This window comes from Cercospora beticola, chromosome 1 (assembly GCF_033473495.1).
Source record: "Cercospora beticola chromosome 1, complete sequence".
NCBI lineage: Eukaryota > Fungi > Ascomycota > Dothideomycetes > Mycosphaerellales > Mycosphaerellaceae > Cercospora > Cercospora beticola.
The window spans coordinates 767,404-781,621 of record NC_088935.1 but is presented as its reverse complement, the minus strand read 5'-3'; the positions used below and the strand labels follow the sequence as shown (position 1 = coordinate 781,621).

At 52.3% G+C, this 14,218-nt stretch overlaps 6 protein-coding genes across 6 annotated transcripts; 3 read left to right on the top strand and 3 right to left on the bottom strand.

Annotated features, from left to right (window-relative positions):
- Positions 1 to 824: 824 nt before the first annotated feature.
- RHO25_000330 (uncharacterized protein) lies at positions 825 to 4,154 on the bottom strand (the record flags this gene model as incomplete). The annotated part of the gene is made up of 5 exons (XM_023592949.2): positions 825 to 1,860; positions 1,919 to 2,122; positions 2,175 to 2,563; positions 2,751 to 3,537; positions 3,586 to 4,154. The coding sequence occupies 5 exons, from the start codon at positions 4,152 to 4,154 to the stop codon at positions 825 to 827; spliced, it is 2,985 nt and encodes a 994-aa protein (XP_023460180.1).
- A 726-nt stretch (positions 4,155 to 4,880) lies between these two features.
- Positions 4,881 to 6,046, top strand: RHO25_000329 (uncharacterized protein; the record flags this gene model as incomplete). The annotated part of the gene is made up of 2 exons (XM_023592948.2): positions 4,881 to 5,913; positions 5,964 to 6,046. The coding sequence occupies 2 exons, from the start codon at positions 4,881 to 4,883 to the stop codon at positions 6,044 to 6,046; spliced, it is 1,116 nt and encodes a 371-aa protein (XP_023460177.1).
- A 196-nt stretch (positions 6,047 to 6,242) lies between these two features.
- On the bottom strand, positions 6,243 to 7,089 carry RHO25_000328 (uncharacterized protein; the record flags this gene model as incomplete). The annotated part of the gene is made up of 2 exons (XM_065602004.1): positions 6,243 to 6,697; positions 6,777 to 7,089. 2 exons carry the CDS (start codon positions 7,087 to 7,089, stop codon positions 6,243 to 6,245), a joined length of 768 nt encoding a protein of 255 aa, XP_065458076.1.
- A 1,650-nt stretch (positions 7,090 to 8,739) lies between these two features.
- On the top strand, positions 8,740 to 10,038 carry RHO25_000327 (uncharacterized protein; the record flags this gene model as incomplete). Its single annotated transcript, XM_023592947.2, has 1 exon — positions 8,740 to 10,038. One exon carries the CDS (start codon positions 8,740 to 8,742, stop codon positions 10,036 to 10,038), a length of 1,299 nt encoding a protein of 432 aa, XP_023460178.1.
- A 195-nt stretch (positions 10,039 to 10,233) lies between these two features.
- On the bottom strand, positions 10,234 to 12,549 carry RHO25_000326 (uncharacterized protein; the record flags this gene model as incomplete). Its single annotated transcript, XM_023592946.2, has 1 exon — positions 10,234 to 12,549. One exon carries the CDS (start codon positions 12,547 to 12,549, stop codon positions 10,234 to 10,236), a length of 2,316 nt encoding a protein of 771 aa, XP_023460183.1.
- A 417-nt stretch (positions 12,550 to 12,966) lies between these two features.
- Positions 12,967 to 14,001, top strand: RHO25_000325 (uncharacterized protein; the record flags this gene model as incomplete). Its single annotated transcript, XM_023592945.1, has 2 exons — positions 12,967 to 13,786; positions 13,877 to 14,001. 2 exons carry the CDS (start codon positions 12,967 to 12,969, stop codon positions 13,999 to 14,001), a joined length of 945 nt encoding a protein of 314 aa, XP_023460184.1.
- Positions 14,002 to 14,218: the final 217 nt, after the last annotated feature.

Genomic DNA, 14,218 nt, shown 5'->3' with positions numbered 1-14,218 from the left:
CTGGGGTAAGGGAACAACCCTGGTCTCTGCATCGCAGCTCAGCTCCACTCCACATTCCCTCGAGGATCGTGGTGTGGAATGTGTGATCGGGGCTGATGAGAGATCGGAGATGGTACCACGGATACTGTGCTCGCGTATGTGGTTGTTTTGCGAAATTGGGGGAGGTGCATGAAGGAGCAGTTTGCACAGCATATGGTGCATAGTAGGGCTTTTGGGACATTTTTGCGTGGGGAATGTGAAGTACTCCACGCAGTTGCAGTGACAGTTAGGCAGGCAGGTAGGCAGACACATGCAAGAGCAATATGGCTGATCTCTGGAATGTGTGAAGTTAAGGTCTAGTGTGCATCACTAATCTGGTCTTCGTCAGGATCGTGGCTTGGCGAGACATGTACGTCTTGTAGGCGCGGCAGCATTGTGTTCGTCCGAAGAACGGACGAGTAGGCAAGACATGTGGTTGTGGTACTAACGGAGTTGGGTCATTTTGCCTGCTTTGTGGAGTTCGTTGGGTGACCGGTTGAGCCGAGATATCATTCTGGATGTCCTATAATGCAGATGACTCTTTCCTCTGCGGTACAGAGCAGCTCAACGCGTCAAACTTTTGTCATCTGGTCACCAGCCATGGCTTCGCTCGTCTCGAAGCGGTGGTCATCTTAATCGGTCTCGTGCGTTCTCGATTCGACGCTATCGAATTGTGATGGTCTGGGGTTGGCGCGCATGATGGTCTGTATGGAGCAGACTCCGAGGAAGAAGGACTCGCGAATACATCTCGCCTAACTTCGATGATTCATTAGTTATACAGTAGCGCTCGTTCTCCAGTAGCGGCATCAATCACTGTCAAGAAGATCAACGATTTCGATCTTCCTCTTCGTGCCGGCATGAGGAGGACCAGAAGCCGCAGCGGGTACCGTAGCCATCCGCGGTGGATTAGGCCTTGGTAACAATATCTTTGATGGCGGCCTCTTCACGTCGAGGGGAAGTCTCGCTTCTGCGGAGTGAATCACTGATCGCATCCCGATCAGCTCCACGTAGTCTCGACCCAGCACATCCCAGAGCACATCTAGCTCAAAACTTCCCATCATTTTGGCAAGGGAATCGCATCGGGCATACCAGGTATCATAGGCGGCTTGGGCACGATCCCTTTTGGTTATGACCAGCATCAGAGGCCTTGTATAAGGCTTTGTGGCATGCGTGCAGTCGATGTTGCGGGCTGAGACAAGCTGTTGTTGTACATGTTGTGCCTTTGGTTTTCCCAAAGAAAAGCGGCCGACTTGTTGTGTAACGCTGGTGAGATAGAGGTTTACTTGGAAACAGGTGGCACAGCTGCGCTTGAGACGATCTCGTGCCCAGCTCTGCGTTGATGGGGGCTGTTTCTGGACGTAATTTTCAATGCAAGCTCCAAAGATACTGCAATAGAGTTTTCGAAACATGGGTGCATAGTCGTTGTTGAGGTTGGCCTTGGCAAGCGGTTGTAAGAGCTTCAGAAACGGCATGAACACGCCCACTAGTAATGTTGTGCAGCTGGCCATGATCGCGCGGTCCATTGCGGTAAAGAAAGACTCGATTTCAGCGCGCATGTCGTTCTGGAAGAGATAGCGCCACAGCTCTGCTATGTTCGGAGCAGTATTCCGGCTTGCTTGTGCAACAGTAGTGACAAGGTAGTTGTATCCTTTCATTTCCTTCTGGCCTCCTGTCGACAGGAGTGTTGGAAGGAAGCCGTCGAGGACATCGCCCATGAAATGCTTGACAATGACAAGTACTTCCGCCGGTGGAAGAGCGCCGTGGGCCTTTCTGATCAACTCTGCCAGAAAAGCTAGCATGAAGTTTGTATTACCAGTGCGTCGCTTGATCACTTCAGACATGCTATCAAGAATTAGTACGCAGCCGAATCACAGCCAGACTAGATACTTGCTCATGCAACCCTCTGAAAGATATGGTAATCTCTGCCAGAGTCGTACCGTCCTGTTCTTCTGGCTCGACGACTCCGCCTATTGCTCGCTTTACTGTGCCTTTGATCCAGTCCGCCGTGGGGCCGGTTTGTCCGCCAAGCTGGTCATTGAAGAGTGCCTTGAGTGCCTCGAACATGAATTTGATGGAATTGAATCGGCCGAATGCTTTTGTGAGGCTTCAAGTTGTCAGCTGCGCGAACCTAACACATGCTTCAATATGCTTCTTACGCTGGAGCCAGTCTCTCAAAGCGATCACTGATCAGAGGTGCAAGAGTTGCGAAAGCTGCAGATGACTTTTGATCCGCTGAACTTGCAACTGCCGCAACAAGACCATCGTAATTCCCTAGTTGCAAGAGGATCTTGACAGCCTCGTTGTAGATATCTGCCGGGAAAGCAGGTCTTCCGAATATTGTCTCAGTATTCTGCTGCGTCACGTAGATGCAGGCCTCGCATAGATCGCTCTTCGCTTGCTCTATGTCCTCGTTTGAGCTTTGTTGGTTGCACCTAGTTTTCAACCACGTCCGTAGCGGGAGAATGTCGCCACGACCACTGCTACCTTTGGAGTAGGATTTCAGACACCACTGCACTGTGCGTTTGCCCGGCACAAGGATCACGACCTAATCGTAATTAGCACAAGATCGTTGAGGAGCCATGCCAACAGGCATCGCTTTCTTGGCAGAGACACAGAACGTGAGAACGTCTGCTCATTAACATCGCCCTGGGCACAGCTGCACGGCAAAGAGCCGTCTGAGATGCTAACATCATTTGCTGGTGAGAATCGACCAATGACTCCTGCACACTTACAGTATCGCGGTACCAATGCGTCGCTTGAGCGCCTGCGTTGCCGGTATAGCCTTCGTAGTCGTGCTCGTCCGGCTCACGTACGCCGGTAAACGCTTCATCCCAGAGTAGTTCATCGTGATCAAAGTCGACATCCGTCAGGATCTCTGTGCCTGCTTCATCAGGCAGTACCACGCGATTCAGGGTCGTCCTCTCGTCAATGACCTCGTCTATGGCGTGGTAACCATCGTCGGATGAATCACAATCCTCGTGCCACCCTCCACGCCCGTACCGTCTTCCATGGAAGTCGTACCGATCGTAGTCGTCCTCCGCAGACCCGCTCATTTCGTGCTCCATGGACCCGAGGAAGATGTTGTAATTGTACTTTCCAGCAAATCGTTGAAGTGCCATGACTCTGCTGTGGTCAGCCCCTTTCATCGCGGATAGTCGCAAGCTAACGTCCGTATACTTGTGCTCAAGTATGTGCACGACTGCTCCGGTTTCTGAGGCTGACCAACTTTTGAGAGGGCGCTTCAATTCCGAGTAGTCCCGTTCCATACCCAAGGCAGATAAATTTCGTACTGGGTTTTCGGTTTGAACCAGATTGTAGGTCAGAACAATGCGGTAACCCGATGTTACTTCTTGGACTTCGTGCTGCACGTCGGAGTACCAGCAAGCATAACAGGGCTGTTCTCTTGAAGTGGAGAAGCGTTTCGTCGATCCTCGGTGTGTCAGAACAAGGTCACCACCTTCATGTGCTGAAGGCAGGCAGATTACGAGCGTGCCGAACATGCCCGGAACCTTTTCTGTACTTTTCTCTCGTCAAATTTTGCCTCAAGTGGTGTTCGGCTTCACTTACTCTGTATGAGCTCGAAACATCGCACCTCGTTCGTAGATGAGCAGTTTGTACAGCTGAGCGCTAATTGTCGTTCCTTTGGGCACGCCCAGTTCATCGGCCACGTTGACAAGGACGGGAGACATTACTGTGTCGTTGAAGGCTGGATTGCATACGCGAAACTGATCGTGGTTCAGTTCCCATGTCCTCCTGACATTTTGGTCAATAATGGTCTCAGATCCTTTGCCAAATGGAGCCTGATGACTGCATGCAATGAGCCTTTTCGCTTCAACTTCGTGCACTGGAAGTGTTATGGGCGGTTGATTATCTGGTATCCATATTATGGGATCAATGAATTGATTTGCGAGACCAGCAGAATGGGCGAAGCTGCCTGATGGCTGGATCTTCTGCAGGGCGCTCAGCAGATTCTGTTTCAACTTCCAACTATTGCTCGTGCAGCCCACTTCAGAATCCGAGTTCTCAACATCGCCGAACTTGTCCTGCTGGGGTACTTCGACTTCCTTTGGGTCAGCTTCTTCCGGCCTCTCCTCCGGCAGACGGATAGCTTCTTCTGCAATGGCCGGCTCTTCCATTTGGGCACAGCTGCACTTGTTCGTGCTAGCACCTGAGTGTTAGCACGAGCGTCAACACACCAGGCGGACAAGCTGAGTGGCAACAGGTTTGCGCAGAGAATTCAGTGTCCAGAAACAGATCCATCACAAACCCCCTCCCCACCCTGGAGACGCGAAGCAACGCGTCTGTGGCGTAGCAATCTCCGCGTGAGCTTCGCGTGAACTCAAGCATGGGTAGTGTGACGCATGTCGAAATGATATGCAGCCACCGTCATGAAGTGCGGACATCTTTGCAATAGCCTTGTCTTCATCTGCAGCAGTCGTCTATAGCTGTTCTTGCGAATGGAATGATGTGGTCAATGGCGGTCAAGGCTCAAGCTGTTTCCAGCTCCTTCTTGGCAGTGATGACAAAGTCGACCCACTTGTTCGTACCTGCCGGTCCAGCCTCTTTCGACTTCACTTTGCTGTCGGGCGAAGGTGAAGGTGCGGCAGCACGAGACAACAGCGCTTGGAAATTGGACATTCACAAGACATTTGAGTCTTCTTGTCGTCACTTGTCTCGCCTCCAAACAAGTAATCCTCTTCTGACTCAGCCAAACACTTCACCTTCCGCGGACAGAAGCCAACGTTTTCCTTCTCTTCTTCATCAAGAACACGAAATTGTCACGCCTTGACAGCTGTTGACGCTCAATACAAACGAAAGCCCCTGTTGGTGCCATAAGAATCGGTACCAGCGCGCATGAAGCAATGCCTTCACCAGAGAGTATGACAGAGTGGCGACGCAAATTCAAGCAGAGAGACGATGAATTTCGTGCGGCCGTCGAGCATCATTCCAGTCTCGATGCTGCACTCAATCAAATCGAATTGCTGGCAAACTCAGGAGACAGCGTCAGCAGCGAAGCTCTCCGAGCGGCATTAGTGAGTGCTCGAGCTGGCGCGGCAGGTCTGGACAGCCACCTTCGGAATACAGGTCGCCCGTCGCTGTATACTGAGCGCTGCCCCGACCGAGCTCGCGGCCTAGCTCAGCGTGTATTCGATGTCCCAGAGCTACTCGAATTGATCCTCAGCAAATTGCCTGTGCTCGAGCTCCTGAAGTGCTACCGCGTCAACCACCAATGGCGTGATGCCATTGAGTCGTCAGTCAATCTGCAGCGGCAGCTGTCCCTGCGCGCAGACACCCTCGATGGCCACTTCCAAAACGTCTTTCAGGGGCGCATTTGCGGATACAGCGAAGTCTTGCCAGGTTTTGGCACGCGAGCCTTCTTCAGCACGCATCGAGCACTCTCTAGCTACGAAGAGACCCTTCCTGGCAACGAAATACTGTTCAAGGCCGAATTCGCAAGCACGAACGACTACTTTCGTATGCCGAAAAAGATTGGGGCAAGAGTGCGGAGAATGTACGTTTGCCAGCCTCCAGTGAAGGAGCTCAAAGTCTACCTCGAATGCTGTCGCTATAATTTCACGCATCACTCGGACGACCACGACCGACACTCCGCGACAGTGGCGAATGAGAATGGACTGACGATAGGCGACCTTCTGGACAAGACAATAGAGATGCTCGAGGCCCATAAGTTCTGCGCAAATGCCGAAGTGTTCATGCTGGACGACGAGACGGGGGAAGTGAAGAACGAGGTCTCCTTCCGTGGTACGGTCGTGCTCAAAGATGACGACCCGATGCTGATAGAGAAGCGTGAGAAGGAGGAAACGCGTCAGAGGGAGTTTCGGGAGAAGAAATTGCGTCGGCAGTATATCGAGCAATATCGCACTGCGGCGCGACTAGGTGAGTTTTCGCATATTGCTACGCTGCCGCTTTGGGCTAACCTTTGACAGCGAGAGAGTCAAATCAACCCATGCCAGATCTCCAGGAATTCATCGCAGAGGCGACAAAACGAGAACTTGAAGCAGCATCATGAGGTCATGACGAAACCCGAAATCGTTGAGTGCTACCTGGTCCAGACATGCGGCTTCAGCGCAGCGCACAAGAAGACGCGGAAAAAAAGCTTGCATACAAATGGTACACGATGCTCTGTTTACAGCATACGCTACCACATAGAGTCACCGCAGTAGGCGTGACACAGCAATAATTAACAAATCTTCTACATGTAATCCTCATACCTTCCCATCCCCGGCATCACACTTCCGTCCTCGCTTCTCTACATTCCAAGGCAGCCTTCCAACCGGCACCTCAAACCAAAAATTCTCCCGATCCGCCATACCCGCAAACATATTCCACCATGCCGCAAAAGCCGCCAAAATACCAAATGCACCACCTGCCTTATGCAAACCTTCTGCAGCAGAACTCGCTGCATACTGCTGTCCCAATGCCAGACACAAGAATGCCAGATCCAAAACGAAGAACAAGAAGAAGAACGCAAGTGTTGATCGTGTCGTGACGAGTAAGCACAACGTGGTGAAAACGAACCAGCCCCAGAGATACAGCGCGAATGCATCGTGGAAAGTGTTGAGTCCTGTGCTTTGGTCTTGATAGGAATCGACGATGCCGAAGGATGGTGTTAGGACGATTCCGAAGGAGATCCAGAAGCCGCCGTAGGAGGAGAGGGCAGCTGGATAGCAAAGGAGGTTAGTAGTTGTTGCACTGAGTTTGCTCACTGCTGTTGTTTACGAGAGGCTGAAATCACTTACTCGCACCAAATGTATTCCCGCATGCTATTTCCCACATTCCGGCGAGGAGTTGCACTAGCCCTCCGTAAGCATACGCGAGAGCGATGACGAGGTTAGGTGCTGTGATGTCGAGGACTTTGAGGTTGATGCATGAGAGGACGAATGTTGTCAGTGCGAAGGCTCCGAGACCGAGGGGTGCTGGGTTCGCGAATTTGCGCTGTTGAGTAAGGGCTAAATGTGGAAGGGGCGGTAAAGCTGTGATAGGGAGGCTTTGAAGATGATCGTGTTGTGTTGTTGTCAAAGTTGACTTCTCCAAAGTGCTAGATGTGGACATTTCGAATGCCGCTCGATGGCCCGAATCGATCAATCCCGCCTGTATAGCTGGATGGTCACAAAATGTGGGTTCTCTGGACGTTATAAGTAACGCGCTACATCTGGATCACACCACGCTTCTAGTCATCTTCCATTCGAGCGAGGGTACATTGGTCGCCGCTTCTGGATCATACCACGTCTGTGTCATCATCCTTTCGAGCGTACATGTACTTGCATGCAATAGCCGAATATCGTAGGGCGGAAGAGGATCTAAGACGGAGGTATCGTTCCATGAGTCTCGACATCATTGCCTTGGCATTCATTGTATGACATATGCGGCCACAAGCCCTCGCATGACTCCCATGAGAGTGTATCGTGGTTACGGAAAAGGTCGTAGGTTTGGCAAGGAAGCGATGACGGTCCTGATGGGGTAAATCCCGGCCATATACTGTAGACTTTAGCAAGGGTGTCTCAGATGGCCAAGAACTCGCAGCTTGCATTGCGGCTCTCAGGCGGCTCATAGTGGAATGTATGGAGCCTCAGTGCCTTCGAGATGTGGTCAAAAGGAAAGGGCCCTTGGGATAGAGACAGCATATCACCGAGAGTGATGTGCAGAAGAAGTTCTGGTGTTCAAGCCGGGGCCGAAGAACATTGATGAGAGTATGCCTGTAGAGCCGCAAACTCAAGTTGCGTCATGCTCTTTGCACTTCAAGAAGACGAACATGCTGCTCGAACTGTACCTCGGTGAGTCTTACCAGCTGCACGATTACAAGAAAGTGCTAAAGGAGCATCTGGAATTTTCCCTCGGCCAAAAGTACGATGCTCCTAGCCCATATGAAGCAGGTGACCTATATGCTGCAGTCGAGTAGGAGGCGAAGGAATCTCGATTGGGGATGACAGCAGGTACGAGTTCATAAAAAAACGTCAATTGTTCAAGATCAAAGATGATCGATCGATGCGTCAAGATGGGAGTGATGGATTTTTGATACAGTAAGTCAACAAATGAGTTGCAGTGAAGTCAGAAGGAAACGCCGAGGGACAGTTCTTGGCACGAGCCTCGATCCTTCCTTGGACGCAGCCCGTCAGCTACAACACTCTGTACAAAGTCGTGCACCCATCATTGCAGCATCCTGTTCGACGTCAGTGCCATCTTTATGCTACCGTTGCCTCGCACCCGCTTGTCACCTGCGGTTTTGATCGTCGTGACCTCGCTGCAGTCGTCCCCGCGTCCTCCTCTTGCATGACCCCCTCCTCCAACAGCCTACGAGCAAGCTCTGTCCATCTCCGTCGTGTAGCGGTAGGTGAAACCATTTCAGCTCTGGCGCTCGTGGATAATATCAGTCGCGACGATCTCATACATCTGCACAAGGAAGGCATGACCTTCATTCGCAAATTGGCTCAAACGGCTCCGCGCGGATCGTCCTTCCCCTCTGCACCCAGATTCCTCTTCACTGTCGAGTGGCTCGAGCTACTGCATGAAAGTGCATGCGGGTAGTGTGCGAGCGGTCTTCACATGGGAAATGCTTCCCATTCACCTCTAGGCACCTGAGGGCCAGCCAATACACCCGCTCTGCCTACACGTCCTAAATCTTCCTTTCCCCTACATACATCGAGTTATCACTTACCTAGTGCGACGACTGTACTCATGAAAATGCGCAGAATTTCCACGATCATGGCAGTCTTGCCTTGGCTACAAGCAGTGCTAGCCCTGCCATCTCAGTCCTCATGGATGAAGTTCATTACTCCGGATTACTATCCAGGCGCACCTTACATACTGCCGGGTCCAGACACTCGCACCAATACTTGCCATGTCAAGCCTGCACCAAGCGGTGGCGACTCGGCACCAAACATCGTCACTGCCTTCAAGAAATGCGGTCAAAATGGCAAAATCGTATTCGATAACACAACCTACCACATTGAGTCCGTACTGACGACCACAAACCTGTCCAACGTTGAAGTCGACGTCCGCGGAACCTTACTCTGGGGTACCGACATTCAATACTGGCTGGCCAACTCCCTTCCCATGGGCTATCAAAACCAGTCCACAGCATGGTACTTTGGTGGCGAAAACATCTACCTCCACAGCAGCACCCAAGCCGGCACCTTCAACGGCAACGGCCAAGTCTGGTACGACTTCACGAACGGGGCAAGCAACTACCCTCGTCGTCCCCACCAAATCACCTTCGGCTCCCTTCGCAACTCCGTCATCGAGGATCTCAACTTCATCCAGAGCCAAATGTGGACCATGACCCTCATCCACAGCAACAACGTCCTCCTCCGAAACATCTACATCAACTCCACCGACTCCCAACACCGCGATAAGTTCGGCCCTCTGAACACCGACGGCGCAGATACAATCTACTCCAACAACATAACCTTCGCCAACTGGACCGTGGACTGCGGAGACGACAACATCTCCTCCAAAGCCAACAGTTCCAACATACTCGTCGAGAATTGTATCTTCCACCACGGCAGCGGAATCGCACTAGGTTCTATAGGCCAATATCCAGGAAAATACGAATTCATCGAGAATTTCACCGCGCGAAATATCGAAATGTTCGGGCCTGTGCGTCAAGGAGGATACATCAAGACTTGGACCGGTGTGCAGAAAGGTGTTCCACCGAACGGTGGCGGAGCAGGAATTGGCTACATTCGCAACATCACGTTCGAGAATTTCACGTTGCATGAAGCGGAGATTGCTTTGGATATCACGCAGTGCGTGAACTTCGAAGGCGGAACGGGAGATTGTGATACGAGTACGTTTCAGATTAGTGACTTGCATTGGAAGGATATTCGGGGCACGCAGAGGCGGAAGGATGCGGTGACCGACTTTCAATGTTCGGCAAAGGCGCCTTGTCCCAGGATCGAGGTGAAAGGTTTGGAGATGAGGGCAGCAGACGATGGGGAATTGGTGACCGGACATAGGTGTAGTAACGTGGTGAAGCCGATTGGGTTTGCTTGTGATGGGTAGCGATGCTACTGCGAGGGCGAACAAACAGGACCAGGCATATGAAAGCGACGAAGTAATACGCGCATGGGAACCAGTCCTAGTAAAGACGTAATGAAATGGCAACGAAGCAATTGCGAAAGTAATATGAACTTGAACAGATGGACTATCCCCGATGAATGCGACCAAAGTGGAGAGTATGAATTCGAATTCTGCTCACTACTCAGCCCTCTGCTGCCCTCCCCTTCTCCCACCCTCCATCCGCTTCTGATAAGAAATACTCATCCTGGGCCTCTTCTTCACTGCATGCTTCGCCACTTTCTTCGGCCCACCCGTAATCCACGCATTCATTGGTCTTCTGACCCCGATGAACTTCCCCTTTGGACTGAAGACCTCAACTTCAGGAAAGTCGTCCTCCTCCACCTGATCAGACTTCTGCTGCGAATATCCTCGCTGTTCCGCCCTCTGTTGCATATACTCATCTTCCCCTTCGATGCCCAATTGATCGAACGCATCAGGAGTAGGCTTCTTCTTCCGACTACGGACTTGAACGGCGATTTCGACCCATCCAACACTTTCAATCAGAATGTCTGCGCTGTAGACCTTGAAAGGCAATTCGTCGACTTTGCGTTTGCCGGCTGTGCGGTCTGTTAGGGAGCCTGTGCGTTTGTTCGTGGCGTTCCATTGGATTTTGAAGGTCCCGGCGGTTTTGATGCGTTTCTTGGCACTTTCTGTGCCGATGTTCTCCACTGTGCCTGAATATGGAGTTCCGTCTTCATTGACGCCGGTTTGGATGGCGATGGCTTTGTCGTTCCGCGCGGCGTGAGGGGTCAGAGGTGTAAAAGGGTACACGAGGAAAATCAAGTCGTCAGTCTTGGGCGTGATGCGGATGATGCCGCCGAGGAGAAGAGAGCGGCCGGCACGGAGGGTGATCTGTTCAGGTACAACTCGGCTCTTCATGACCAAAGAAGCTCGGTGCTCCGGCTGGATGTGCGTCTCGAGCGAGCTGCGTTGAATTCCCGGAAGATCGATCAGCTCGCCTTTGCCGTTGCCATACGGAATCCGGATTGGCGAAGCTGTGGTGCCTGGGAGGGAGGAAACAATCGGCATATGAGGGTATGCTGTCTCCTTTTGCGCAGGTGGCAGCAGGGAGATGTCTGCATCATCGTCATCTTCTTCAATGCCATCTTCCTCGACTCTCAATTGCTGAGAGTCATCCATTTCACCCTCTTCTTCAACCCCGAGTCGTGTTGAACCCTGCTCCTCGATCACTGTACCGACTGTCTCTTCCACCTCAGCGTCGGCTTCGAGGCTCGTACTTGTGGATGTGTTCTCCGGCTCCCTCGTTTCATTTCGTGTCTCAGCACCTTCGTCCAGTCTCGACTCTGCGGCATCAAGCATACTATCACCAATGCCCGCTGCACTGCTTTCTCCCTGTTCCGGCAATGGCTCATCTGGCACAGTAGGCGCGACCAACACACCACGCTGCTTGACTTTTGCCAGCTGTGCCTGTGTACCTGGCTTCAAGTTTCTGCCCTTGGGATATGCAACCTCAAACAACGCGCTCTTGCCCACATTGACTTTCCCTACCACCCAGCCTGCGCCGCCTCTTTTCCAGATCTCTTCCTTGACTTGCGGCGTCCACCAGCCTCGTTGAGCACTGACACATCTGACATTCCCTAGTCGCAAATTCTTACCCGCTCTACCAAGAGCGTCACGGAGCACTTCCTGCAGGTATGGCATCAAACGATCTACGTCTTCCTTCTTCGGCGCGAGCAGATCCGATCTCGTGATGATGAATGAGATATCAGCTTTGCGGCCTCGAATGTACTGCTTGCTCTTTGATCGTCGATTCTGCGTTCGTAGGCGCGGTAAGTCGAGCGAAGAGATTAAATTCGGGATGAGAGACATGGGAAAGTCTGCGGCGTCGATGACATGGTAGATGTGATTGTCGCGATGTGGGCTCGATTCAATGATATCGCGTATAGACTCCATCGACGGATGAAGGATGGACTGGCCTTTCGACTGATACATCAGGTCGTGACAGCGATCGCATAGCAAAGGCTTGTCGTTCTCCAGAACTTCTACGTCTGGCTTTGGAGGAAGTATAGGTGCCTGGTCTTCTGACGACAATCTCGCCATGGCCTGCTCGAAGATTTTCTCTTCATCTTGCTTGTCTGCGTCTCTTCCTTTCCTGATATTTCGCTTCTTCGGGCTGTAGAATCCGGCAACATCGGGGTCAATCGTCTGGCTCATACCGCCGCATCCTGGACAGACAACGGGCAGGGTCTTCGCAAAATCGTATGCTGATGGTTCTGGTCGGTCGGACAATTGGCTCTGAGATGAGGCATCTGCAGTAATCGCAGCTTGTTGCCATTGTGTTCTTGCGCTTCCAAAGCGCCTCGGATATGCCTCACGACATGGTAGCGGGTGTTGGCCGCCAAACGCGACTACGCGCTTTGTGGCTGCTTCGGTGAGAGTCGCGATGCGAAGTGCTCTCGCAGTGTGCTGGGTTGTACCACCGAGTCTCAACATCAATGTGATGGAGTCTCACTGCAATGCCACAGTCGCGTGCCTGAGAGAGCGGAGACCACACGGAGGAGGAGGAAAGAAGCTCAAGATTTGGACACCACGTGCAGGCGGGAGCGAAGATCTGCCCAGCCGCGTCTGTGCCCTGCATGTGAAGCTTGCTTGATTGGCATCTCCGTGCTCGATTTCGCGGCTCTCCGACACCACTCTCCTTGCGCCAGCCAGCCCACTACCGCCGCCGTTGCATACGTGCGTTGCGCACTCACTGTACACCCTCCGCGCAACCACCGTTCACGCTCGCTACACGACTGTCGAGGCCGATATGGACAGCTGGTGAAGCACTCCGCCGGACAAACCACTTCCCCCCGAGTGCCCAGTGCCGTCTTCCGTCTAGGCTTTCTACCGCCGACTCAAGAACACAACATGCAGCAGTTCCCGTACCCGCGAAAGTCGTCCACCGTCTACACTCCTACCCACACCTCCGCCTACCAACAACGACGACTCCTCAAACGATATGCTCCTCCGCTGCTGGGCTTCGTCAGCCTCATCTGGCTCCTCACATACCTATTCAAGGGTACATCGACATCAACATATATCCCACCTGGCACCCCACCAGTGGTGATCGTTACGAATCTCGACCCCAAACTCTCCGAACCCTTTCGCGAAGCGATCAAAGAAAACCGTCGCGCGTATGCCGCCCGCCATGGCTACTCCTACTTCTTCACCAACACGACCGACTACGATCTGGTGGAGAAAACCCCTCAATCATGGTCCTCCATCCCCTCCCTCCGGCACGCCATGACCCTCAACCCACACAGCACCTGGCTCTGGTACCTCTCCTCGGAGGCTCTGATCATGAACCCGACGCAATCCCTCCAAACCCAACTCCTCGACCCGCCCCTCCTCAAATCCCTCCTTATCAAAGACCAACCCGTCGTCCCACCCGACAGCGTCATCAAAACCCTCTCCCACATCTCCGTCTCCTCCATAAACCTCATCCTCTCCCAAGACGGCGAGGGGCTAGCCAGCGGAAGTTTCCTCCTCCGAACAGGCGACTGGGCCAAATTTTTCCTCGACGCATGGTTCGACCCCTTATACCGGAGTTACAATTTTCAAAAAGCAGAAGGACATGCTTTGGAGCATATTGTGCAGTGGCATGGAACAATTTTGGCGAAACTGGCGCTTATACCGCAGAGGAAATTGAATTCTTATACGAAGACTGCAGAGGAGAGTACGACAGAGGGTGAGTGTTTGCATATCCTCCTATTCACAATCCTGCAATCACCGAAACTGTTGGGAATGTGTAAATGGCTAACAAAAGGTGATGTGATAGGTCTCTACCAAGAAGGTGACTTCATAGCGAATTTCCACGGCTGCCATACGAATCCTAAACGGAATTGCGAAGAGGAGATGCAGTCCTTTATTGCGAAGTCGATTGAGAACTCGAAGAGCCAGTGAAAAAAGAAAAGAGGAAGCAATCATGAAAAATGGTCCCGACCACCTATACGACACAGACAGCTTCTTATGATGGCAAGAATGAGAAGGGAGGAAAGCGGGCAGGAAAATAGGCATGACCACGTTTGTAACAACACCAAATGAAGCGACAGTTGGGGGTTACAATTTGCATGTTCGCGAAACTTGAACAATTTGGGAGGCGAGGAGTCGGGGAGTTGAG